This window comes from Oncorhynchus clarkii, chromosome 2 (assembly GCF_045791955.1).
Source record: "Oncorhynchus clarkii lewisi isolate Uvic-CL-2024 chromosome 2, UVic_Ocla_1.0, whole genome shotgun sequence".
NCBI classification, from domain to species: Eukaryota; Metazoa; Chordata; class Actinopteri; order Salmoniformes; family Salmonidae; genus Oncorhynchus; species Oncorhynchus clarkii.
In genome coordinates this window covers 43,932,568-43,957,733 of record NC_092148.1, presented here as the reverse complement: position 1 = coordinate 43,957,733, position 25,166 = coordinate 43,932,568, and the positions used below count along the sequence as shown (strand labels likewise).

Sequence of the window (25,166 nt, the reverse complement as noted above, 5' to 3'; positions counted from 1 at the left end):
TGGAGAGCAGTTGATCAACACATTCATTCATGAAAGAGAGAAAATGTCCTGTTTACCATGCAGGCAGATGGAGGGAGGGAGGCTCCCCTCTAGGCTCTACTAGACTCATAACCTCTACAACGGGTTGCTTTTCCTCCTTATGAGGCCTACAGCACTGGGGGAAGAGGGGACAAAAAAGGAGAGGAAACAAGGTGGGGTAGAGAGTAAAGAGAAGAGAAGACAGGAGAGGATTTGACAGTAGAGGAGAAGATAAGGGTACAGATAGAAGGGGAACAGGGAGAGGATTTGACAGTAGAGGAGAAGGGTACAGATAGAAGGGGAACAGGGAGAGGATTTGACAGTAGAGGAGAAGATAAGGGTACAGATAGAAGGGGAACAGGGAGAGGATTTGACAGTAGAGGAGAAGATAAGGGTACAGATAGAAGGGGAACAGGGAGAGGATTTGACAGTAGAGGAGAAGATAAGGGTACAGATATAAGGGGAACGGGGAGAGGATTTGACAGTAGAGGAGAAGATAAGGGTACAGATATAAGGGGAACGGGGAGAGGATTTGACAGTAGAGGAGAATATAAGGGTACAGATAGAAGGGGAACAGGGAGAGGATTTGACAGTAGAGGAGAAGATAAGGGTACAGATAGAAGGGGAACAGGGAGAGGAGTTGACAGTAGAGGAGAAGATAAGGGTACAGATAGAAGGGGAACAGGGAGAGGATTTGACAGTAGAGGAGAATATAAGGGTACAGATAGAAGGGGAACAGGGAGAGGATTTGACAGTAGAGGAGAAGAAATGGGACAGTGAACATGGAAGAAGAAGAGAGGGGACAAGGGCTATGGGGGGGAGAGGCTGAGAGGTTCACACAGACAGAGGTTCACTATAACCAGCGCTGTGGGGCTAGAGCAGGGCTGGAGGGCTGGGCCTATAGAGCCCAGGAGGACCCCACCGAGGAAGGGCCCCGGGGCCAGATGCCAACACCACCCACTGGGCTGAGGGTGGGAAAGTGTGTGGCAGGTTCTCCCACTGCGAAAGGCTCAAGGGGGAGAACCAGATTGAGCCACTCAAATGAACCCCCCCTTTCCAAAACACACACACACCAGGCTAACCTCTACCTAACTAACCACCACTATTCTCAGACCTCAAACCTTTGCCCAAATTCCATAGTGCAGTCTAGCCCCTTTGCCCTTCCCTCTCCCTCTAAGGGGTGGGGAAACAAACCTCTCTGTGCCAAAGGGGGAGGGGTGTGACCAGAGAGAGGACACTCACAAAGATACACACACGCCTACAGACAAACATGTGATCAGATAATCTGAACTCAGTGTTTGTGTGTGTGGACATGTTGAACTATTCTTGCGGAGACCAGAAGTCCCCACAAGAATAGTAAACAAACACATATTTGACCAACTGGGGACATGTTGTTTGTACCCACAAGGGAACCAACACATTTCTAGGGTTAGTTTTTTGGGTTAAGGTCAGAATTAGTGTTAAAGTTAGGTTTAGGGGAGATGGGGTTAGTTTTAGGGTTAGGGGCTAGGGTTAGGTTTTTGGGTTTAGGGTTAGAATAAGAGTACGGATTAGGGAAAATAGTAATAACAACACAACACCACAGATGTTTCTAGTTGAGGGAGTGTACAACTGGCATGCTGACTGCCGGGATGTCCACCAGAGCTGTTGGCGGAGAATGTAATGTTCATTTCTTTACCATAAGACACCTCCCAACGTTGTTTTAGAGAATTTGGCCATACGTCCAACAGGCCTCACAACCAGAGACCACATGTAACCATGCTAGCCCAAGACCTCCACATCCTGGCTTCTTCACCTGCGGAATCGTCTGAGGATTATTTCTGTCTGTAACAAAGCCCTTTTGTGGGACAAAGAACTCATTCTGATTGGCTGTGCCCCTGCCCAGTCGTGTGAAATCCATTGACTAATCAATGTATCTCAATTGACTGATAACCTTCTATGAACATTAACTCAGTCAAATCTTTCAAAATTGTTGCGTGTTGCGTTTAGATTTTTGTTCAGTGTACATGGTCATCTTCAAACAAATCGTCCTATTTTTTTGTAGGAGGCTAAAATCATGATTTGGACATTCAGTGAAGTGCATTATCCTCATGATTCCTGTAATGAAAGTATCTGCCTGCCCTTGAACAGTTTTCGCTGGGGCCTGCTGCTGTGTCGAGCCACTCTCTCTCTACTTTCCCAGGGGGGGGGGAAATTATCCAGGAGAATAATTTAAAAAAAAGTGTTCTGACCGTACACAGAGTGTACAAAACATTAGGAACATTTCCTCTTTCCATAACACACAGACTGACAAGGTGAAACCAGGTGAAAGCTATGATCCCTTACTGATGTCATCTGTTAAATCCACTTCAAATAGTGTAGATGAAGGAGAGGAGACAGGTTGAATAAGGATTTTTATGCATAGAGACAATTGAGCCATGGATTGTGTATTTGTGCCATTCAGCGGGTGACAAGACAAAATATTTAAGTGCCTTTGAATGGGGTATGGCAGTGAGTGCCAGGTGCACCGGGTTGAGTGTGTCAAGAACTGCACATTTCCCGTGTTTATCAAGAATGGTCCACCACCCAAAGGACATCCAGCCAACTTGTCACAGCTGTGGGAAGCATCGGAGTCAACATGGGCCAGCAATCCTGTGGAATGCTTCAACACCTTGTAGAATCTATGCCCTGACAAATTGAGGTATTTCTCTGAGGGCAAAAGGAAGGTGTTCCTAATGTTTTGTCCACCCAGTGCCTTAGGAAAGTAGTCACACACCCTAACCTTTTCCACATTGTGTTGTGTTAAAGTGGGATTCAAATGGATTTAATTGTGATTTCTTTTTGTCAATTATCTAAACCAAATACTCTGTAATGTCAAAGTGGAAAAAAAAATTCTAACATTTGTTAAGAATAAAACACTAATATATCTTTGTTAGATAAGTATTCAACCCTCTGAGTCAATACATGTTAGAATCACCATTGGCAGGGATTTAATTGGCACATCATTATTTTAAAAATTCTTCAAGCTCTGTCAAGCAATTTGTAAGTATTGCCACAGATTTTCAAGCCGATTTAAGTCACACCTGTAACTAGGCCACTCAGGAACATCCAATGTCGTCTTGGTAAGCAACTCAAGTGTATATTTGGCCTCGTGTTTTAGGTTATTGTCCTGCTGAAAGACGAATCTGTTTCCCGGTGTCTGTTGGAAAGCAGACTGAACCAGGTTTTCCTCTAGGATTTTGCCTGTGCTTAGCGTTTGTTTTTATCCTAAATAAAAGTCCTTGCCGGTGACAAGCATACCAATAACATGATGCAGCCACCCCCATACATGAACATTTGAAGAGTGGTACTCAGTAAAGTGTTGGATTTTAAACAAACAACACTTTGTATTCAGAACATAGTTAATTTATTTTTCCATATTTATTTGCTGTTTTTCTTTAGTCCCTTATTGCAAACAGGATGCATGTTTTGGAATATTTTGTATTATGTATAGGCTTCCTTCTTTTCACTCTGTAAATTAGGTTAGTCTTGTGGAGTAACTACAATGTTGTTGATCCATCCTCAGTTTTCTCCTAACACAGCCATTAAACTCTATTTTAAAGTAATCATCATGGTGAAAACTCTAAGCTGTTTCCTTCCTCTCCAGCAACTGAGTTAGGAAGGACGCCTGTATCTTTGTACTGACTGGGTGTATTGATACACCATCCAAAGTGTAATTAATAACTTCACCATGCTCAAAGGGATATTCAACGTCTGCTTTTTTATGTTAACCCATCTACCAATAGGTGCCCTTCTTTGTGAGGCATTGGAAAACCTTCCTGGTCTTTGGGGTTGAATCTGTGTCTTAAATTCACTGCTCAACTGAGGGACATTATAGATAATTGTATGTGTGGGGTACAGAGATGAGGTAGTAATTCAAAAAGCATGTTAAACACTATTATTGCACAGAGAGTGAGTTCATGCAATTTATGTGACTTGTTAAGCAAATTATATGGCAAACCTAAATAAATTACTCCTGAACTTATTTAGGCTTTTCATAACAAAGGGGCTGAATACTTATTGACCTAAAAAAAAACAACATCATTCTACTTTGACATTATGGGGTATTGTGTGTAGTAGGCCAGTGACACATCATCTACATTGAATCTATTGTAACACAACAAGTCAAGGAGTGTGAATACCTTTCTGATGCAGACCACCATAGTCCCTGTGCCCAAGAACAACACTATTGCACTCCACACTACCCTCTCCCACTTAGTGTTCAAATCAAATCACATTTTATTGGTCACATAAACATGGCTAGCAGGTGTTAATTTGAGTGTAGCGAAATGCTTGTGCTTCTAGTTCCGACAGTGCAGTAATATCTTACAAGTAATCTAACAATTCCACAACCACTACCTAATACACACATCTAAAGGGATGGATTAAAACATGTACATTTAAATATATTGATGAGCGATGACCGAGCAGCATAGGCAAGATGCAATACAGTGGCAAGAAAAAGTATGTGAACCCTTTGGAATTAACCTGGACTTCTGCATAAACTGGTCATACAATTTGATCTGATCTTCATCTAAGTCACAACAATAGACAAACAGTCTGCGTAAAACTAATAACACACAAACAATTATAAATGTTCATGTCTTTATTGAACACATCGCATAAACATTCACAGTGTAGGGTGGGAAAAGTATGTGAACCCTTGGATTTAATAACTGGTTGACCCTCCTTTGGCAGCAATAACCTCAACCAAACGTTTTCTGTAGTTGCGGATCAGACCTGCACAACGATCAGGATGAATTTTGGACCATTCATCTTTACAAAACTGTTTCAGATCAGTAATATTTTTAAGATGTCTGGTGTGAACCACTCGAGGTCATGCCACAGCATTTCAAAATTAAGTTGAGGTCAGGACTCTGACTGGGCACATTTTCTTCTGTTGAAGCCATTCTGTTGTTGATTTACTACTGTGTTTTGGGTCGTTGTCCTGTTACAGCACACAACTTCAATTGAGTTTCAATTGGCGGACAGATAGCCTTACATTCTCCTGCCAAATGTCTTGAAAACTTGGGGGATTTATTTTTCCGTCGATGATAGCAATCTGTCCAGGCCCTGAAGCAGCAAAACAGCCCCAAACCATTATGCTGCCTCCACCATACTTTACAGTTGGGATGAGGTTTTGATGTTGGTGTGCTGTGCCTTTTTTTCTCCACACAGTGTTCCTTCCAAACAACTCAACTTTAGTATAATTTGTCCACAGAATAGTTTGCCAGTAGCGCTGTGGAACATCCAGGTTCTATTTTGCGAACTCCAGACGTGCAGCAAAGTTTTTTTTGGACAGCAGAGGCTTCTTCCGTGGTGTCCTCCCCTGAAAACAATTATTGTTTAGTGTTTTACGTATCGTAGACTCGTAAACTGAGATGTTAGCATGTTCCAGAGGTTTCTGAAAGTCTTCAGCTTACACTCTAGGATTCTTCTTTACTTCATTGAGAATTCTGCACTGTGCTCTTGCAGTCATCTTGGCAGGTCAGCCACTCCTAGGGATAGACAATGTGTCTTACCGTGGAAAGATGAACATCAAGGCTTTTAGAGATACTTTTGTAACCCTTACCAGCTTTATGAAAGTCAACAATTCTTAATCTTTACTTATTTTACAATTTTACATTATAATTTGCAAATAAATTCATTAAAAATATTACAATGTGATTTTCTGGATTTTTTTCTCATTTTGTCTGTCATAGTGTAAGTGTACCTATGATGAAAATTACTCTCATTTTTTTAAGTGGGAGAACTTGCACAATTGGTGGCTGACTAAATACTTTTTTGCCCCACTGCATGTTCATTACTGTTCACAAAACACTAGCTTACAGCTGAATTCACTTAGTGATAATATGTTCCTTACTGTTCACAAAACACTAGCTTACAGCTGAATTCACTTTGTGATAATATGTTCCTTACTGTTCACAAAACACTAGCTTACAGCTGAATTCACTTTGTGATGATGTGTTCATTACTGTTTACAAAACCCTAGCTTACAGCTGAATTCAATTTGTGAAAATATATTCAGGGTAAACCAGGGTATAACCTAGGCTCATGGAACCAGCCTGATCACTGTGTTCACCATATAATGTCCAGGGTAAAACCTAGCCTGGCACGAGCCTAATCACTGTGTTCACCATATAATGTCCAGGGTATAACCTAGCCTGGTGGAACCAGCCTGATCGCTCTGTTCACCATATAATGTCCAGGGTATAACCTAGCCTGATGGAACCAGCCTGATCACTGTGTTCACCATATAATGTCCAGGGTATAACCTAGCGTGGCACCAGCCTGATCACTGTGTCCACCATATAATGTCCAGGGTATAACCTAGCCTGGTAGAACCAGCCTGATCACTGTTACCATGTAATGTCCAGGGTATATCCTAGCCTGGTAGAACCAGCCTGATCACTGTGTTCACCATATAATGTCCCGGGTATAACCTAGCCCGGTGGAACCAGCCTGATCAATGTTTACCATATAATGTCCAGGGTATAACCTAGCGTGGCACCAGCCTGATCACTGTGTCCACCATGTAATGTCCAGGGTATAACCTAGCCTGGCACCAGCCTGATCACTGTGTTCACCATATAATGTCCAGTGTATAACCTAGCCTGGTGGAACCAGCCTGATCACTGTGTTCACCATATAATGTCCAGGGTATAACCTAGCCCGGTGGAACCAGCCTGATCAATGTTTACCATATAATGTCCAGGGTATAACCTAGCGTGGCACCAGCCTGATCACTGTGTCCACCATATAATGTCCAGGGTATAACCTAGCCTGGCACCAGCCTGATCAATGTGTTCACCATATAATGTCCAGGGTATAACCTAGCGTGGCACCAGCCTGATCACTGTGTCCACCATATAATGTCCAGGGTATAACCTAGCCTGGTAGAACCAGCCTGATCACTGTTACCATGTAATGTCCAGGGTATAACCTAGCCTGGTAGAACCAGCCTGATCACTGTGTTCACCATATAATGTCCAGGGTATAACCTAGCCCGGTGGAACCAGCCTGATCAATGTTTACCATATAATGTCCAGGGAATAACCTAGCGTGGCACCAGCCTGATCACTGTGTCCACCATATAATGTCCAGGGTATAACCTAGCCTGGCACCAGCCTGATCAATGTGTTCACCATATAATGTCCAGGGTATAACCCAGCATGGCACCAGCCTGATCACTGTTCACCATATAATGTCCAGGGTATAACCTAGCCTGGCACCAGCATGATCACTGTGTTCACCATATAATGTCCAGGGAATAACCTAGCCTGGCACCAGCCTGATCACTGTGTTCACCATATAATGTCCAGGGTATAACCTAGCCTGGTAGAACCAGCCTGATCACTGTTACCATGTAATGTCCAGGGTATAACCTAGCCTGGTAGAACCAGCCTGATCACTGTGTTCACCATATAATGTCCAGGGTATAACCTAGCCCGGTGGAACCAGCCTGATCAATGTTTACCATATAATGTCCAGGGTATAACCTAGCGTGGCACCAGCCTGATCACTGTGTCCACCATATAATGTCCAGGGTATAACCTAGCCTGGCACCAGCCTGATCACTGTGTTCACCATATAATGTCCAGTGAATAACCTAGCCTGGCACCAGCCTGATCACTGTGTTCACCATAAAATGTCCAGGGTATAACCTAGCCTGGCACCAGCCTGATCACTGTTACCATGTAATGTCCAGGGTATAACCTAGCCTGGCACCAGCCTGATCACTGTGTTCACCATATAATGTCCAGTGTATAACCTAGCCTGGTGGAACCAGCCTGATCACTCTGTTCACCATATAATGTCCAGGGTATAACCTAGCCTGGTGGAACCAGCCTGATCACTCTGTTCACCATATAATGTCCAGGGTATAACCTAGCCTGGCACCAGCCTGATCACTGTGTTTACCATATAATGTCCAGGGTATAACCTAGCCTGATGGAACCAACCTGATCAGTGTGTCCACCATATAATGTACAGGGTATAACCTAGCCTGTCACCAGCCTGATCACCGTGTTCACCATATAATGTCCAGGGTATAACCTAGCCTGTCACCAGCCTGATCACTGTGTCCACCATATAATGTCCAGGGTATAACCTAGCCTGGCACCAGCCTGATCAGTGTCCACCATATAATGTCCAGGGTATAACCTAGCCTGGTGGCACCAGCCTGATCACTGTGTTCACCATATAATGTCCAGGGTATAACCTAGCCTGGTGGCACCAGCCTGATCACTGTGTTCACCATATAATGTCCAGGGTATAACCTAGCCCGGTGGCACCAGCCTGATCAGTGTCCACCATATAATGTCCAGGGTATAACCTAGCCTGGCACCAGCATGATCACTGTGTTCACCATATAATGTCCAGGGAATAACCTAGCCTGGCACCAGCCTGATCACTGTGTTCACCATATAATGTCCAGGGTATAACCTAGCCTGGTAGAACCAGCCTGATCACTGTTACCATGTAATGTCCAGGGTATAACCTAGCCTGGTAGAACCAGCCTGATCACTGTGTTCACCATATAATGTCCAGGGTATAACCTAGCCCGGTGGAACCAGCCTGATCAATGTTTACCATATAATGTCCAGGGTATAACCTAGCGTGGCACCAGCCTGATCACTGTGTCCACCATATAATGTCCAGGGTATAACCTAGCCTGGCACCAGCCTGATCACTGTGTTCACCATATAATGTCCAGTGAATAACCTAGCCTGGCACCAGCCTGATCACTGTGTTCACCATAAAATGTCCAGGGTATAACCTAGCCTGGCACCAGCCTGATCACTGTTACCATGTAATGTCCAGGGTATAACCTAGCCTGGCACCAGCCTGATCACTGTGTTCACCATATAATGTCCAGTGTATAACCTAGCCTGGTGGAACCAGCCTGATCACTCTGTTCACCATATAATGTCCAGGGTATAACCTAGCCTGGTGGAACCAGCCTGATCACTCTGTTCACCATATAATGTCCAGGGTATAACCTAGCCTGTCACCAGCCTGATCACCGTGTTCACCATATAATGTCCAGGGTATAACCTAGCCTGTCACCAGCCTGATCACTGTGTCCACCATATAATGTCCAGGGTATAACCTAGCCTGGCACCAGCCTGATCAGTGTCCACCATATAATGTCCAGGGTATAACCTAGCCTGGTGGCACCAGCCTGATCACTGTGTTCACCATATAATGTCCAGGGTATAACCTAGCCTGGTGGCACCAGCCTGATCACTGTGTTCACCATATAATGTCCAGGGTATAACCTAGCCCGGTGGCACCAGCCTGATCAGTGTCCACCATATAATGTCCAGGGTATAACCTAGCCTGGCACCAGCCTGATCACTGTGTTCAACATATAATGTCCAGGGTATAACCTAGCCTGTCACCAGCATGATCAATGTGTTCACCATATAATGTCCAGGGTATAACCTAGCCTGGTGGCACCAGCCTGATAACTGTTCACCATTGATAATGTAATTAGTGCTCTGTGTGTGTGTGACCGACCAGTATCTTTGATGCGGGACCAGGAGATGATCTTTGCTGCTATGCCCATCAATGTGGCTCTGGCAAAGACCTCACCTCCAGCCTGTTCACCACTGGTCCTCGATGGAGAGAGCAGAATTAGGTAGCACTCAGCGATAATAATCATACAAGACATATCTATTACTTTTTACAATATTTTGTTATTATTGAATCGAATGGTACTATCAATGGGGGGGATATGAGACACCAAAAAATAAGGAATGACGACTGGCAAGGTAGCCCCAGCACCACCAGACAAAATGTTAATAGATATAGTATCTGTGACAATAAAAGATGAAAGACCAGTGTAATATTTCACATTGTTATATTAGCAGAACACTGCTTCTCCAGTATTATGTGAAGGATGGTTTTCTCTACATGAAACTGTTACACTTGAACGTCATCAAAACACTTTGTTTAGAATATCTACATATGTTCAGCAATTATACTTTTCTCATATTACTTCGTAGGCTAATTAGTACGAGAAGAGTGCCATCTTCCTGCATCTCATATCTGCCTGTAGTTATTGAACACTCCCTTCTGGACCCATGAGGCAAACTCAGTCATATCCAGGAAGGTGTGCCATGCACTCCACCCCTCCTGCCCCCTGACTGCACATGTCCATAATCTGTAATAATTACATAGATGGAAGGGACTTCATCACCCACTGGAGACTTGAAGACAGAACCTCACACAGAGACCTGTGCATGTCAGTGTGTTAGACAGACAAATCCATAGATTTGATATACCATAGAATATACAATATACCATAGAAATATATTTATATCTCTGGTTAGACAGCTGAAGTGGTACTCTACACACAACTGACTTTGATGTATTAGGTAAAGGGTAGGCATGCTGTCTTTATAAAGAACATCAATATGATATGTACAGCACAATCATTTGTCTAACACAAACACACCCATCGACTTTATGTATCTACACTCAAGCTGGCCATGTTTGTGCCATGTCCACGTGTAGCCTACCTACACCTGTAGGGATAGTAGCTCTGGGATTTGTCTCCCCGGGAAAGATCTGACAGCGGATATCAGGAAAGACGAAAGTAGCCAGTTATAGAATATTGTGTTGTAGGATAGCTGAGCTGACTTGAACGCTGCAGGCATTCAACTCGCAGCAGTTAATATGGTTTCCACGGTGACGTGATAAAACATTCAAACTAAGTTGCCAGTTACTTTCGTGGCAAGGCATTGTACAACGACTGTCTAGTGAAACACCTTCCAGACACAGGCTCTTGTGATCTTGCCATAACTGATTTGACAGAAATATCCGCTAGATTGGCTAGCCAGCTGCAGCTAAACTGCTGCCAGCTTGGCTAAACACGAGGTCTGCGCAGGCTGAACATGTTGAGATGGGCGAGTCAATCACCAAGGGCAGAAGACCTCATCTTGAAAACTCTTACTAGCCGGCTACCACCTGGTACTCTACCCTGCACCTTAGAGAGAGTGCTTGCCCTATGGACAAAGAAAGAGTCATAGAACAATGGTCACTAGCTCTGGAAAAAAATTAAGAGACCACTGCAAAATTTTAAGATTCTCTGGTTTTACAATTTATAGGTATGTGTTCGGGTAAAATTAACATTTTTGTTTTATTCTATAAACTACTGACAACATTTCTCCCAAATTCAAAATATTGTAATTTAGAGCATTTATTTGCAGAAAATGACAATTGGTCAAAATAACAATAAAGACGCAGTGTTGTCAGACCTCGAATAATGTAAAGAAAATGAGTTCATATTCATTTTTAAACATCACAATACTAATGTTTTAACTTAGGAAGAGTTCAGAAATCAATATTTGTTGGAATAACCTCCACCAGTCTTTCATATTTTGACCAGTCATTTTCTGCAAATAAATGCTCTAAATTACAATATTTTGTGGTCAGTAGTTTCTAGAAAACAAAAATGTTTATTTTACCCAAACACATACAGTTGAAGTCAGACGTTTACATACACTTGGGTTGGAGTCATTAAAACTATTTTTTCAACCACTCCACAAATTTCTTGTTAACAAACTATAGTTTGGGCAAGTCGGTTAGGACATCTACTTTGTGCATGTGTAACATGCACCGATTGAAACGCTATTAGCGCGCACCACCGCTAACTAGCTAGCCATTTCACACCGGTTACACATGACACAAGTCATTTTTCCAACAATTGTTTACAGACAAATTATTTCACTTATCACTGTATCACAATTCCAGTGGGTCAGAACTTTACATACACTTAGTTGACTGTGCCTTTAAACAGCTTGGAAAATTCCAGAAAATGATGTCATGGCCTTAGAAGCTTCTGATAGGCTAATTAACATCATTTGAGTCAATTGGAGGTGTACCTGTGGATGTATTTCAAGGCCTATCTTCAAACTCAGTGCCTCTTTGCTTGACATCATGAGAAAAATGAAAGAAATTAGCCAAGACCTCAGAAAAACAATTGTAGACCTCCGCAAGTCTGGTTCACCCTTGGGGCAATTTCCAAATGCCTGAAGGTACCACTTTCATCTTTACAAGCACGCAAGTATGAACACCATTGGTGTCACGCTCGCTATCCTCAAACTCCCTGTCATAAATCAACCAAGGCGCAGCGTGTATGTAGTTCCACATTTTTTTATGAAAGTGAAACCGAAATAACCAAACAGGTAAACAGCAAAGACCGTGATGCAACCGAGGTGCACACAAACAGAAAAATAATTACCCACAAAACACAGGTGGGAAAAGGCTACCTAAGTATGGTTCTCAATCAGAGACAACGATTGACAGCTGCCTCTAATTGGGAACTATACCAGGCCAAACGCATAGAAATAGAAAACATAGAAAAAAACACAGAATGCCCACCCCAACTCACACCCTGACCAAACCAAAATAGAGACGTTGTGGGGAGGGACTGGTGCACTTCACAAAATAGATGGTCTCGTGAGGAGTGAAAAGTATGTGGATATATTGAACCAACATCTCAAGACATCAGTCAGGAAGTTAAAGCTTGGTCGCAAATGGGTCTTCCAAATGGACAATGCATACTTCCAAAGTTGTGGCAAAATGGCTTAAGGACAACAAAGTCAAGGTATTGAAGTGGCCATCACAAAGCCCTGACCTCAATCCTACTGAAAAAGCATGTGCGAGCAAGGAGGCCAACAAACCTGACTAAGTTACACCAGCTCTGTAATGATTAAATGTAAAGAATTTAGAAAAACTGAGTTTAAATGTATTTGGCTAAGGTGTATGTAAACTTCCGACTTCAACTGTACCTATAAAAAGTAAAACCAGAGAAACTGCCAATTTAGTATTCAGACCCCTTGACTTTCTCCAGATTTTGTTATTCTAAAATGGATTAAATAAAAACATTTCCTCAGCAATCTACACGCAATACTTCGTAATGAAAAATGTAAGAATTCAGACCCTTTGCTATGAGAGACTTGAAAATGAGCTCAGGGGTATCCTGCATCCTGGGTGGTAGTTCAACTAGGGTGAAGACAAGGCAGAACAGGGCTCATACACCACAGTAGAGGAACCCTGCTCTAGGCTATGTATTACCTACATATACCTGGGTGGTAGTTCAACTAGGGTGAAGACAAGGTAGAACAGGGCTTATACACCACAGTGTTGGTCTTAGAAGAACAAGTCAAATGTTTGGCATCTCACCTCCTTTCTATACCTCCTTCTCTTTCCCTCCCTCTCTCTGCCCTACAAACAGAGCCCTGAGCAGCTTACATCAAGCTCCCAACATCAATACACACTTACGCACGTGTGAGTACACACAGTCTCTCTCTCTCTCCCTCTCTCTCACACACACACACACACATTCAGAAACACCCTCCCCTCCTACTGTCTCTTTTCAGTTTGGCCCGTGTGTTTGGCAGAGCTACAGGGGTTGCTAGGGGGACCGGATTATTTAGCTGGTTAATGATTGTGGTGCGATGGTAGGGGGTCACTCCGTCACATCAGCCCTAATCTGGAAAACCCCTACCACACACACATTAACACAAACACACCCTACTCCACCCCCTGCCATCCACCCACCATACACACTAAAGAACACGTCTCTCAAAAGTATACTACAGTACAGTGGTGAAATCCTATTTCAACAGCCTGAGGGAGATAAGGAAACAGCTCTCTCTCATCCTACCCAGCCCTCATCCCACCCAGCCCTCATCCCCAAACTAAACCACACAGCCTGACTCCCTCCATCCCAGTTACCAGCCTGTTCTTCTCGCATGCTTCCATCCCCTCACCCCTCCTTTCCCCCAGAACCACACATACACTCCCATAACACACAAACCAGATACTGTATAGAGGCCCAGAATATAACACATTCTACTACACCGGATTCATGGAACAGAAGTTCTACATGCCACACAGACCCAAATAGAACTGGACTGCTCTGTTTCTTACTGGACTCTCATGTTGCACTAGAGGAATAGGAGTTTCAGGAGTGCACTCTGGGCAAAGGAGGGAGAGAGGGAGAGAGAGAGACCATAATTAAGACACAATGAGCTGTTCTTCCTATAACCTCATTCTACCACCTCCAAGCAGGCTTCCAGTGAAGAACATTCCTCTCGGCTGTATAGGCCAAATGAACCACTTCCGTAATTCAAACATCCCACACACGCCAGTGATTCGTCCAAATAATCCATGATGCAAAAACCAGCGCAAAAGATCAAGACTTGTTCTTTTCAACCCTAATATCCCTTGTGTTCTCAACAAACCTAACTTCAGCTATGAAAGTAACTCAATATATATAACTTATTGGTGGAGCATAGGGTTGCAAAAGGTCAGAAACTGTCCGGTATATTTCCAGAATTTTTGCGAAATTTTTCGATGGGAAGTTATTAAGCCTGAGAATTTGGGTAATTTTGCCTAAATTCATCAAAAAAGATAGCTTATAACAGTGAACCTTTTTTTGTGGTATACACATAAGGCCATTCTAGGTCTTGTGGCATATTTTGGCTAAACTATCCCCAATTCAATGGAATTGCAACCCTCTGCATTCACAGTGCATTCTTCCATCACATGTACAGTGCATTCTTCTCTTTCTTGCTTTCTGGTAAGTTTTGATTACAATACTGGGTGGGGTGATTTTATTTTATATGACATACATGCTTTTTTGTTAACAAGTAAACAGTAGCCAACAGAAAAGTGTGTTTAAATCATTTCTAACTTGTTAACAATTTCTGCAAGTTAGTTTTTGCTACCATGTGGGTTTTAGCTTGCTTGAGCCTGCTAACTGAGGAGTGTTAATTCACCTGTTTCTATACATGTTTCATTTTAAAACTGTTATCTTACAAATGAGTTGTTTAATCTAGCTGCTTAACTATTTATCTGTACATGGAATTGTATTTATTTATTTTTACTTGTTTTATTCTAATCTTTACAGGAAAATACCACATGCACTATCTGATGTGTGGAGACATTTCACTGCAGCTAATGTAGGAAAAGCTGTGTACATTTGCAAATATTGTGCCAAATCATATGTGAGGAAAAAGTCCCTCTACTTCTATTTGAGGTGAAAATGATGAATCAGACACCTTATCGATAGCAACAGCTCATGGACCTCCTGGAATCAGATGTTTTTTAGACTCAATGGAGGAACGTAGTCAGAGAAATGCTGATGAATGTCTTGCTTGAGCCGTGTATGCAACTGGTTCATCTCTGATGCTCACAGGCAATGTGTATTGTTAGAGATTTCTGAAAGTTCTTTGCCCAGCAAACACCCCTCCAACCAGACATGCTTTATCTACTCATTTGCTGGATGCAGAGTTCAACAGAGTTCAAGTGAAGGTCAAGCAAATCATAGAGAAAGCAGACTGTATTGCAATCCTCTCTGATGGGTGGTTGAATGTTCGTGGGCAAGGAATAATTAACTACATCATCTCCACCCCTCAACCAGTATTCTACAAGAGCACAGACACAAGGGACAACAGACACACCGGTCTCTACATTGCAGATGAACTGAAGGCAGTCATCAATGACCTTGGACCACAGAAGGTATTTGCACAGGCGACAGACAATGCTGCAAACATGAAGGCTGCTTGGTCTAAAGTGGAGTCCTACCCTCACATCACACCCATTGGCTGTGCTGCTCATGCATTGAATCTGCTCCTCAAGGACATCATGGCACTGAAAACAATGGATACACTCTACAAGAGAGCCAAGGAAATGGTTATGTATGTGAAGGGTCATCAAGTTATAGCAGCAAAGTGAGAAGAATAAGAGCACCACATTGAAGCTGCCCAGCAACACCCATTGGGGTAGTGTTGTCATCATGTTTGACAGTCTCCTGGAGGGGAAGGAGTCTCTCCAAGAAATGGCCATATCATAGTCTGCCGATATGGACAGCCCCATCAAGAGGATCCTCCTGGATGATGTATTTTGGGAGAGAGTGGTAAGCAGCCTGAAACTCCTGAAACCTATAGCAGTAGCCATTCGACAGATTGAGGGAGACAATACCATCCTGTCTGATGTTCAGACTCTGCTTGCAGATGTAAGAGAAGAAATCTGTACTGCCCTGCCCACTTCACTGTTGCTCCAAGCAGAGAAACTGCAGTTCTGAAATACATCAAAAAGCGTGAAGACTTCTGCCTGAAGCCCATACACGCCGCAGCGTACATGTTGGACCCCAAGTATGCTGGCAAGAACATCCTGTCTGGTGTAGAGATCAACAAGGCCTATGGTGTCATCACTACCTTGGCCTGGATGAGGGCAAGGTTCTTGGCAGTCTGGCGAAGTACACTTCCAAGGGCTTTGGGAGGGAGATGCAATATGGCAGTCGTGCCAACATATCTCATCAGCCACCTGGTGGAAGGGACTTTGTGGATCTGAGGCTCTTTCTCCTGTTGCCTCCATCATCCTCCAAATCCCACCAACATCAGCCACCTTAGAGCGCAACTGGTCCTTGTTTGGGAACACATACCAAAGCACGCAACAGACTGACCAATACACACGGGTTGAAAAAATGGTGGCCATCCGGGCAAATTTTAGGCTTTTTGAGCCTGACAACAAGCCATCCTCAACAAGGTTGGAAAGTGACAGTGAAGATGAGGCCTCAGAGTCCGATGTTCAAGAGGTGGACATTGAGGAGGTCCAGGGAGAAGACATGGAAGCCTGAGAGGAAGACAACCAAAGCTTTAGTTTCTAGACTATCATTTGTCCGTTAATTCCCATATATTTCCCACGGAAAGTTTCCACCTCTGAATATGCCCCAAAATGTGCAACCCTAGTGGCGCATGCTGTTCATGCAGTGGGCTGGGGGGGGAACTTTCCCTTTAAAGAGAATAGAGTGCCATCTGGGAGGCAGCCCTTGTGGTAGTACAGGAAACCCCTTTAGTGTTTTATCATACTCCACCACTGTCTGTGATTTATTTAGTGGGACTTCCATTTGCTTTTCAACAGGACCATGACCCAAAACACCTCCAGGCTGTGTAGGAGCTATTTGTCCAAGAAGGAGAGTGATGGAGAGTGATGGCTCTGAGCAGACCAGTCAAGTTCTTCCACACCGATCTCAACAAACCACTGCTATATGGACCTTGCTTCGTGTATGGGGGCATTGTCATGGGAAGGGCCTTCCCCAAACTGTTGACACAAAGTTGGAATCACAGAATCGTTTAGAATGTCATTGTACTGTATGCTGTAGTGTTAAGATTTCCCTTCACTGGAATTAAAGGGGCCTAGTCAGAACCATGAAAAACAGCCCAAAACCATTATTCCTCCCCCACCAAAACGTTACAGTGGGCACTATGCATTGAGGCAGGTAGCGTTCTCCTGGCCTCCGCCAAACCAAGATTCGTGTGTCGGACTGTCAGATGGTGAAGCATTATTCATTACTCCAGAGAAAGCATTTCCACTGCTCCAGAGTCCAATGGCAGCAAGCTTTACACCACTCCAGTCGACTTTTGGCCTTGCACATGGCAATCTTTGGCTTGTGTGCGGCTGCTCGGCCATGGAAACCCATTTCATGAAGCTCTTGACGAACAGTTATTGTGCTGGTGTTGCTTCCAGAAGCAGTTTGGAACTCGGTAGTGAGTGTTGCAACCGAGAACAGGCGATTTGTTACGCGCTACGCACTTCAGCAGTCCTATTCTATCAGCTTGTGTGGCCTACCACTTCGCGGCTGAGCCGTTGTTTCTCCTACACATTTCCACTTCACAATAACAGCACTTACAGTTGACCGGGAAAACTCTGGCAGGCCAAAAATTTGATGAACTGACATGTTGGAAAGGTGGTATCCTATGACGGTGGCACGTTGAACGTCACTGAGCTCTTCAGTAAAGGCCATGCTACTGCCCATGTGTGTCTATGGAGATTGCATGTCTGTGTACTCGGTTTTATACACCTGTCAGAAACTGGTATGGTTGAAATAGCTGAATCAACTAACTTGAAAGGGTGTCCACATACTTTTGTATATATGGTGTATTTTGGACTTTAAAGAATTCCCAGAGCTAACATTTGGCTGGATATCTTTCATTTGGACAGATGTCCATCCCAGCAAACATATATTTCTTGATATATTAGATGTTTGGTATTGACACAGCATGTGGCCATGCTGGAGCCATTGGCTGCTAACAGCTTAGAACTGCTAGCTAACTGGCAAGCGCAAAAACAGTCAACAACTTCTGGAGTATAGACCCATAGAAAGTGGCCGATCACCCTCTAGTGGTGGAAGTAAGAACTGCCAAAAATGCAGTCAGGAGAATATATATATATATATAAAAAAAATTTTACACCTTTATTTAGGCTAGTTGAGAACAAGTTGTCATTTACAACTGCGACCTTGCCAACTGCGACCTGGCCAAGATAAAGCAAAGCAGTGCGACACAAACGACAACACAGAGTCACACATGGAATACACAAACATACAGTCAATAACACAATAGAGAAAGTGTGCAAATGAAGTAAGATTAGGGAGGTAAGGCAATAAATAGGCCATGGTGGCGAAATAATTACAATATAACAATTAAACACTGGGGTGATAGATGTGCAGAAGATGAATGTGCAAGTAAAGATACTGGGGTACAAATGAGCAAATAAATAAATAACAGTATGGGAATGAGGTAGTTGGGTGGGCTATTTACAGATGGGCTATGTACAGGTGCAATGACCTGTGAGCTGCTCTGACAGCTGGTGCTTAAAGCTAGTGAGGGAGATATGAGTCTCCAGCTTCAGTAATTTTTGCAGTTTGTTCCAGTCATTGGCTGCAGAGGACTGGAAGGAAAGGCGGCCAAAGGAGGAATAGGCTTTGGGGGTGACCAGTGAAATATACCTGCTTGAGCACGTGCTACGGGTGGGTGCTGCTATGGTGACCAGTGAGCTGAGATAAGGCGGGGCTTTGCCTAGCAAAGACTCATAGATGACCTGGAGCCAGTGGGTTTGGCAACGAATATGAAGCGAGGGCCAACCAACAAGAGCGTACAGGTCGCAGTGTTGGGTAGTATATGGGGCTTTGGTGACAAAACGGATGGCACTGTGAAAGACTGCATTCAATTTGCTGAGTAGAGTGCTGTAAAGGACATATTTTCTATAGAGGCATACTAAGACAAAAACATGACAGTGTGTAAATGATAACCATTAGTGCTATAAATGAAAACATGTATAAAAATGTTGGAAGTAAAAGTTGGAATTAAGAAATTAACTATGCAAATGAGCAAAAGCTGTGTGCATTAAGGAAATAAAGTGAGTAAAAAAAAAAAGAAGTGGAATATTATTGCGTTGCGCCCTCTGCCCTCAGAACAGCCTCAATTCGTTCAGGCATGGACTCTACAAGGTGTCAAAAACATTCCACACACTCAACCCGGTGTGCCTGGCACCTACTACCATACCCTGTTCAAAAGCACTTCAATATTGTGTCTTGCCCATTCACCCTGTGAATGTCACAAATACACGTCTCAATTGTCTCAAGGCTTAAAAATCCTTCTTTAACCCGTCTCCTCCCCTTCATCTACACTGATTGAAGTGGATTTAATAGGTGACATCAATAAGGGATCATAGCTTTCACCCGGTCAGTCCGTCATGGAAATAGCAGGTGTTTTGCACACTCAGGTGCCTGTCTCTAAAAAGCACCTGTTCAGTGAATTAAGCAAATACATACTCAGGCTATTAATTGAAGTTTGACAGTTTATTAATTTAACAATATGTTGGTTATTGCCTTGGATTGAATAAGAACATATCATGATGTAAATAAAATGTCCTTTATTTGGAGACAATTTGCACCACTTCACCCATATTTTGTATTTTATTTAACTAGGCATGTCAGTTAAGAACAAATTCTTATTTTACAATGACAGCCTACCCCAGCCAAACCCTCCCCTAACCCAGACGACACTGGGCAAATAGTCTGCCGCCCTATGGGACTCCTGATCACGGCTGGTTGTGATACAGCCGGGTATCGAACCAGGGTCTGTAGTGATGCCTCTAGCACTGAGATGCAGTGCCTTAGACCGCTGTGACATTAGGGAGCCAAAATAGGGCATAGGCTGCCAGAAGACACTCATGGCACATTTCCATACATGATTTACCCCAGTGTTTTACGCAGAAGGCTCAGACTCATCTGTTTCCATCTAAACGGGCCGGCACCCGTATCTCACTGGGCCATGGCTCCGTCTCACTGGGCCATGGCTCCGTCTCACTGGGCCATGGCTCCGTCTCACTCGGCCATGGCTCCGTCTCACTGGGCCATGGCTCCGTCTCACTGGGCCATGGCTCCGTCTCACTGGGCCACGGCTCTGTCTCACTGGGCCACGGCTCCGTCTCACTGGGCCACCGCTCCGTCTCACTGGGCCACGGCTCCGTCTCACTGGGCCACCGCTCCGTCTCACTGGGCCATGGCTCCGTCTCACTCGGCCATGGCTCCGTCTCACTGGGCCATGGCTCCGTCTCACTGGGCCATGGCTCCGTCTCACTGGGCCACGGCTCTGTCTCACTGGGCCACGGCTCCGTCTCACTGGGCCACCGCTCCGTCTCACTGGGCCACGGCTCCGTCTCACTGGGCCATGAATCCGTCTCACTGGGCCATGAATCAGTCTCACTGGGCCATGGCTACGTCTCACTGGGCCATGAATCCGTCTCACTGGGCCATGAATCCATCTCACTGGGCCATGAATCCGTCTCACTGGGCCATGAATCCATCTCACTGGGCCATGAATCCGTCTCACTGGGCCATGAATCCGGCAGACCTGCTCTCACTTGGGGCTACAGCCAGGCCACTGGTACTTTTCAGATGGTATTTCCATAACAATGGCCAACTGTGACCTTTAACACCTTCTCACAAAGCAACTCTGTTGATTATTGATTATGCTCTTCACAAGTCCTCATTGTCAGCCCTTGCTTTGGGAACACAAATTCCCGGGTATAACATAAGGGTGTATACACTAGTGTAACACTGGTGTTACAATCGAAAAGCAGCAATCAGAGAGAACTGGTCTATGCATTCCCAGATGGTTGCAGGCTAGGCTAGGAGCTAGCTGATCCTTGTTAGCTCAGGCGAGAGTGTTGGGGAGTTATATTCCAGGCAGAGCTCTCTTTATGTTTTCACTCCTACACTTCTTTCCATGTTGGGCAGGGGGGCTAGTTTAGGGAAGGGAAGAAATAAGAGGAAGAAAGGTGGACAGAGAGAGGAGACAGATTCTAGGCGTGCCTGTGGTCTCCGACAGCCTCTGCATGCATGCTTCTACCCACAGCCCCAGCCCTATCCTCCTGTCCCAACCCCGGCCCTATCCTCCTGTCCCAACCCCGTCCCTATCCTCCTGTCCCAACCCCGGCCCTATCCTCCTGTCCCAACCCCGGCCCTATCCTCCTGTCCCAACCCCGGCCCTATCCTCCTGTCCCAACCCCGGCCCTATCCTCCTGTCCCAACCCCGGCCCTATCCTCCTGTCCCTATCCTCCTGTCCCAACCCCGGCCCTATCCTCCTGTCCCTATCCTCCTGTCCCAACCCCGGCCCTATCCTCCTGTCCCAAGCCCGGCCCTATCCTCCTGTCCCAAGCCCGCCCCTATCCCCCAACCCAATCCCAGACCTAAAACCTATCCCCCAGCCTCCCCCTTGCCCTATCCTTCAACTGCAGCCCTAACCCCCTCCAGGTCCCAAACCTGGCCCTATATCCCAACCCCACCCATACCCTCAGCCCAACCCCTCTAGCCCATCCCAGCCCTAGACTAACTTCACATTATAAATGGTGTCCTGGTCCTAAAAATAGTATCTGAGGCAGGACAGGCCCCATGCACCAACCGTCTCACTCACTGGAAAAAGACATGGTGACCCCCCCTACCACCGCCCCTGTCCTCTAAAACGAATACCCATGTGACATCATCCACCCCAACCCTTCCTACCCACCCCTCCCCTCCTTCCAAACTAGCTTATACCTCTGTTAAACTATCCACCCCAACCCCACCCTCCTGTCCTGCCCTTCCTTCTAAACTAATACCCTTGTGACACCATCCACCCTGTTTTCTGACTCAGCTCATACCCCCATGACTGGCTGCCCCACAGTCAGCCAATGTCCCCTGTCCCCCATGTCAGGGTCACCTCACCTCTCTTTACCCCCTGTTGTGACACCCTCACCAATGAATTCCCTCTTCCTCTTATATCATGCTCCATGTGACAGTACAACCCTGTTATAGCACAGGGTCACTCCTGTCTAGATCTCAGAACGGGAATGGGGCCACCAGTCCTAACCTGGGTGCCTGTCTGTTTCTGCCTTAATTAACTTGTCAGTTTTATTTGGTAAGGTGACAATTTGGCATGGTTGAATGCAGGCCTAGGTTACCTAGAAGCCAGTACCTTGGCACCACCAGTCACTGTCTGTCCCTTATGTCAATCTGACAGTCACCTCCCTTGGGTGGGTTACTATGTGGCCAGACACACACACACACACACAGGAGATGGCTGCCTTCACCTCCCATCTCGCATTTAACCAGTTTGAGCAAGGTTTGTCCTCCACTGTTAATCATTGCCTACCATCTGGCACACCCTGGGCTGATCCACACACTCAAACAGAAACAAACACTCAGCGACAAGGCTGGGTGTGCCCCACAGAGACAAGGCTGGCCTCTAAATGACAGGGCCTCTCCCTGTGCTCACCATTAGGCCTGCTGAGGCTGCTGCTGCCCTGCACAGGAATGTATTATAGGCCCTGTTTATAGATTACACCTTCAGAGCTGGCCTAATCCATGCCATGCACACACACACACACACACACACAGGGCCGCATACCCGCAGACGCACACACAGGAAAGGGAGTGAGCTCTGTATCTCGAGTAGCACTGACGAGTGACGACATCCGATTCATGTCTCATTGCAGCATGACTGTCATTCATCATAATGAGACAACTACACTGACTACAGAAATTGATTTATGTCATGCTCATAGAAAAACAATGGCTGAGACCAAAAGTAACGTGGAGGTATCGCAGAGATCATGTATAATTTGTCAGCATGATGATAGATCAGTAAGAGATCTATTCAATGAATCATGAGAATCCTTACTGCTGTATGAGACTAATGATCTTGTGAATGATGAAGCTTGAAGGATGTTTTCCTTTCTGGTCCCTGGTTGAGCCTGAATTATTCTCTTGCCCTCTGACCCTTTGCTACTGTACCGAAAGTTCTGGGCAGAAGACGCAGCATGCTGGGTACATGTACAGTATAGCTCTAGGCACCTGGCTCATTCCCAGGGTTGGGATTTGATCGAGCGCTACTGTCCCTTTAAGGAACTAAGATGGTGTCCTACAAGCTGCAGTGCATTTCCTTCCTGCCTAGCTCACACAGTGCACTTTAAAAAAAAACTGTACCACAAAGTTCGCACAGAGAGAGAGGATGAGAGCAGGCTGTGTCACCCAAGAAGCAATGCATAGCAAACCCGTTCCAGTGTCTGCATGCGCGTTAATTGTCAACGTTTACAGAGGAGTGTACAGTTATTTGGAGAGAGAGAGAGATGCAGCAGCACAGTCTGCTGTCGATTGTCGGAGCTATCGAACCAATCAAGCTCTCAGTAGCCTGCGACAGTCCCCTATCTAGCTGGAGAGCTAACTAACATGCTAGCTATTATTATAAGTACCGTTGCCTAACGTTAGTTTGCCAGCCAGCTAACAATGTAATGTCAGGCTGCGTTGATAAAGAAGTGGGAACGTGGTAATTATCAGTTGGGAACTCGTAAATATCCGTTTTTTTTATACCTTTACTTAACTAGGCAAGTCAGTTAAGAACAACTCCTTATTTACAATGCCAGCCTAGGAACAGTGGCCTTGTTCAGGGGCAGAACGACAGATTTGTACCTTGTCAGCTTGGGGATTTGAACGAGCAACCTTTTGTTACTAGTCCACAGCTCTAACCACTAGGCTACCTGCCGCCCCCAGTTGAACACAATCACGTGCTTTGAAGTCGTTGAGAAATGCCGATTGGCCAAGAACTGAGTCAACCATAAACCATTAGTACAGCTATCATGCCTGTAAACAAATTGTGTTCAAAAGGTAATTTCCTTAGTGGTAACATCAGAGGTCAGTATGTGGGAGAGCTCGGGGCTCAAGGATGATAGATGAGTTTCCCACTAGTCATTTTCCCAGTTATGTGGTAAATACCACCTTTCCACTTGGGTATGAACGCACCATAACAGTACAGCTGCCTTCCACCTTGTCAGACACTCTTCAATTTTGTTTCAATTGGCACATGAGGTAACTGACAATGTCAACGCATTTCAATATCGGCCGATCACTGTTTGCTGGACAGAGCAAAGTCAATAATGGTCAAGACTTACTTTCTTGCTTCGAGTCTCGGTGTGCATCTCGGTGGCTAGGGTGGAGTAGAGGGAGGGGGGGTCGGTAGGGTGAATTTAAATAATAGTAATCTTGTTGTCAGTTTTCCACCTTTCGAATCAAAGTGCTATTTGGGAGAAAGGTGTACTGTTTGCCTCTTCGGATATTATTTTAAATCATATCCACGGCGTCGACTGATCCTCTTCCCTCCCCCAGTAGCGCCTCTCTCTCTCTCGGTGTGTTGTTGCCGCGTACAGTATGAAGGGTGATCGATGCCACCGAGAAGGAGGAGCTAGCGATGAGGGGTGATCAATGCCACCGAGAAGGAGGAGCTAGCGATGACGGGTGATCAATGCCACGGAGAAGGAGGAGCTAGCGATGACGGATGATCGATGCCACCGAGAAGGAGGATCTAGCGATGAGGTGTGATCGATGCCACCGAGAAGGAGGATCTAGCGGTGAGGGGTGATCGATGCCACCGAGAAGGAGGATCTAGCGATGAGGGGTGATCGATGCCACTGAGAAGGAGGATCTAGCGATGGTTGGTGACACTTATAAATGATGAACATTTTATCCAGCTAGCTGGTTTACAAGATTGTGCATAATGATACTGTACTTCACAACTAAAGTATTTACAGTTAGTTAGTAGTAAGCTAACTCTATATGTCAATGTTTGAATTGGATATGATTTGCAAAGCAAAGTATTTGCCTTGGATTGCAGTGATTCGAAGCAACAAAACATTTCCCTGACTATTCATTAGTGCTCAGCGATTAGTGCTTTTTGAGGTCAGTTCGGTTTGATAATTTTTTGTTATGACTGTAAAGCTTTTTAATGGAAAT

General features: G+C 44.9%; 1 protein-coding gene across 7 annotated transcripts in view; it reads right to left on the bottom strand.

The window, feature by feature from the left end:
- Window positions 1–24,741, bottom strand: part of LOC139368229 (Kruppel like factor 8) — a 115,251-nt gene extending 90,510 nt beyond the window's left edge. Inside the window, exons 1-2 of one of the 7 annotated variants that reach the window (XM_071106936.1) lie at window positions 24,329–24,741; window positions 9,559–9,656 (exon numbers count right to left, since the gene is read on the bottom strand). Coding sequence is in view for 4 of the 7 variants with exons in the window: in XM_071106904.1 (XP_070963005.1) it covers window positions 24,329–24,355 (27 nt within the window). In the remaining 3 variants the exon portion in view is untranslated. The remainder of the gene's footprint in view (window positions 1–9,558; window positions 9,657–24,328) is intronic. The other 6 variants (XM_071106944.1, XM_071106954.1, XM_071106904.1 and 3 more) reach the window with 6 other exon arrangements.
- Window positions 24,742–25,166: the final 425 nt, after the last annotated feature.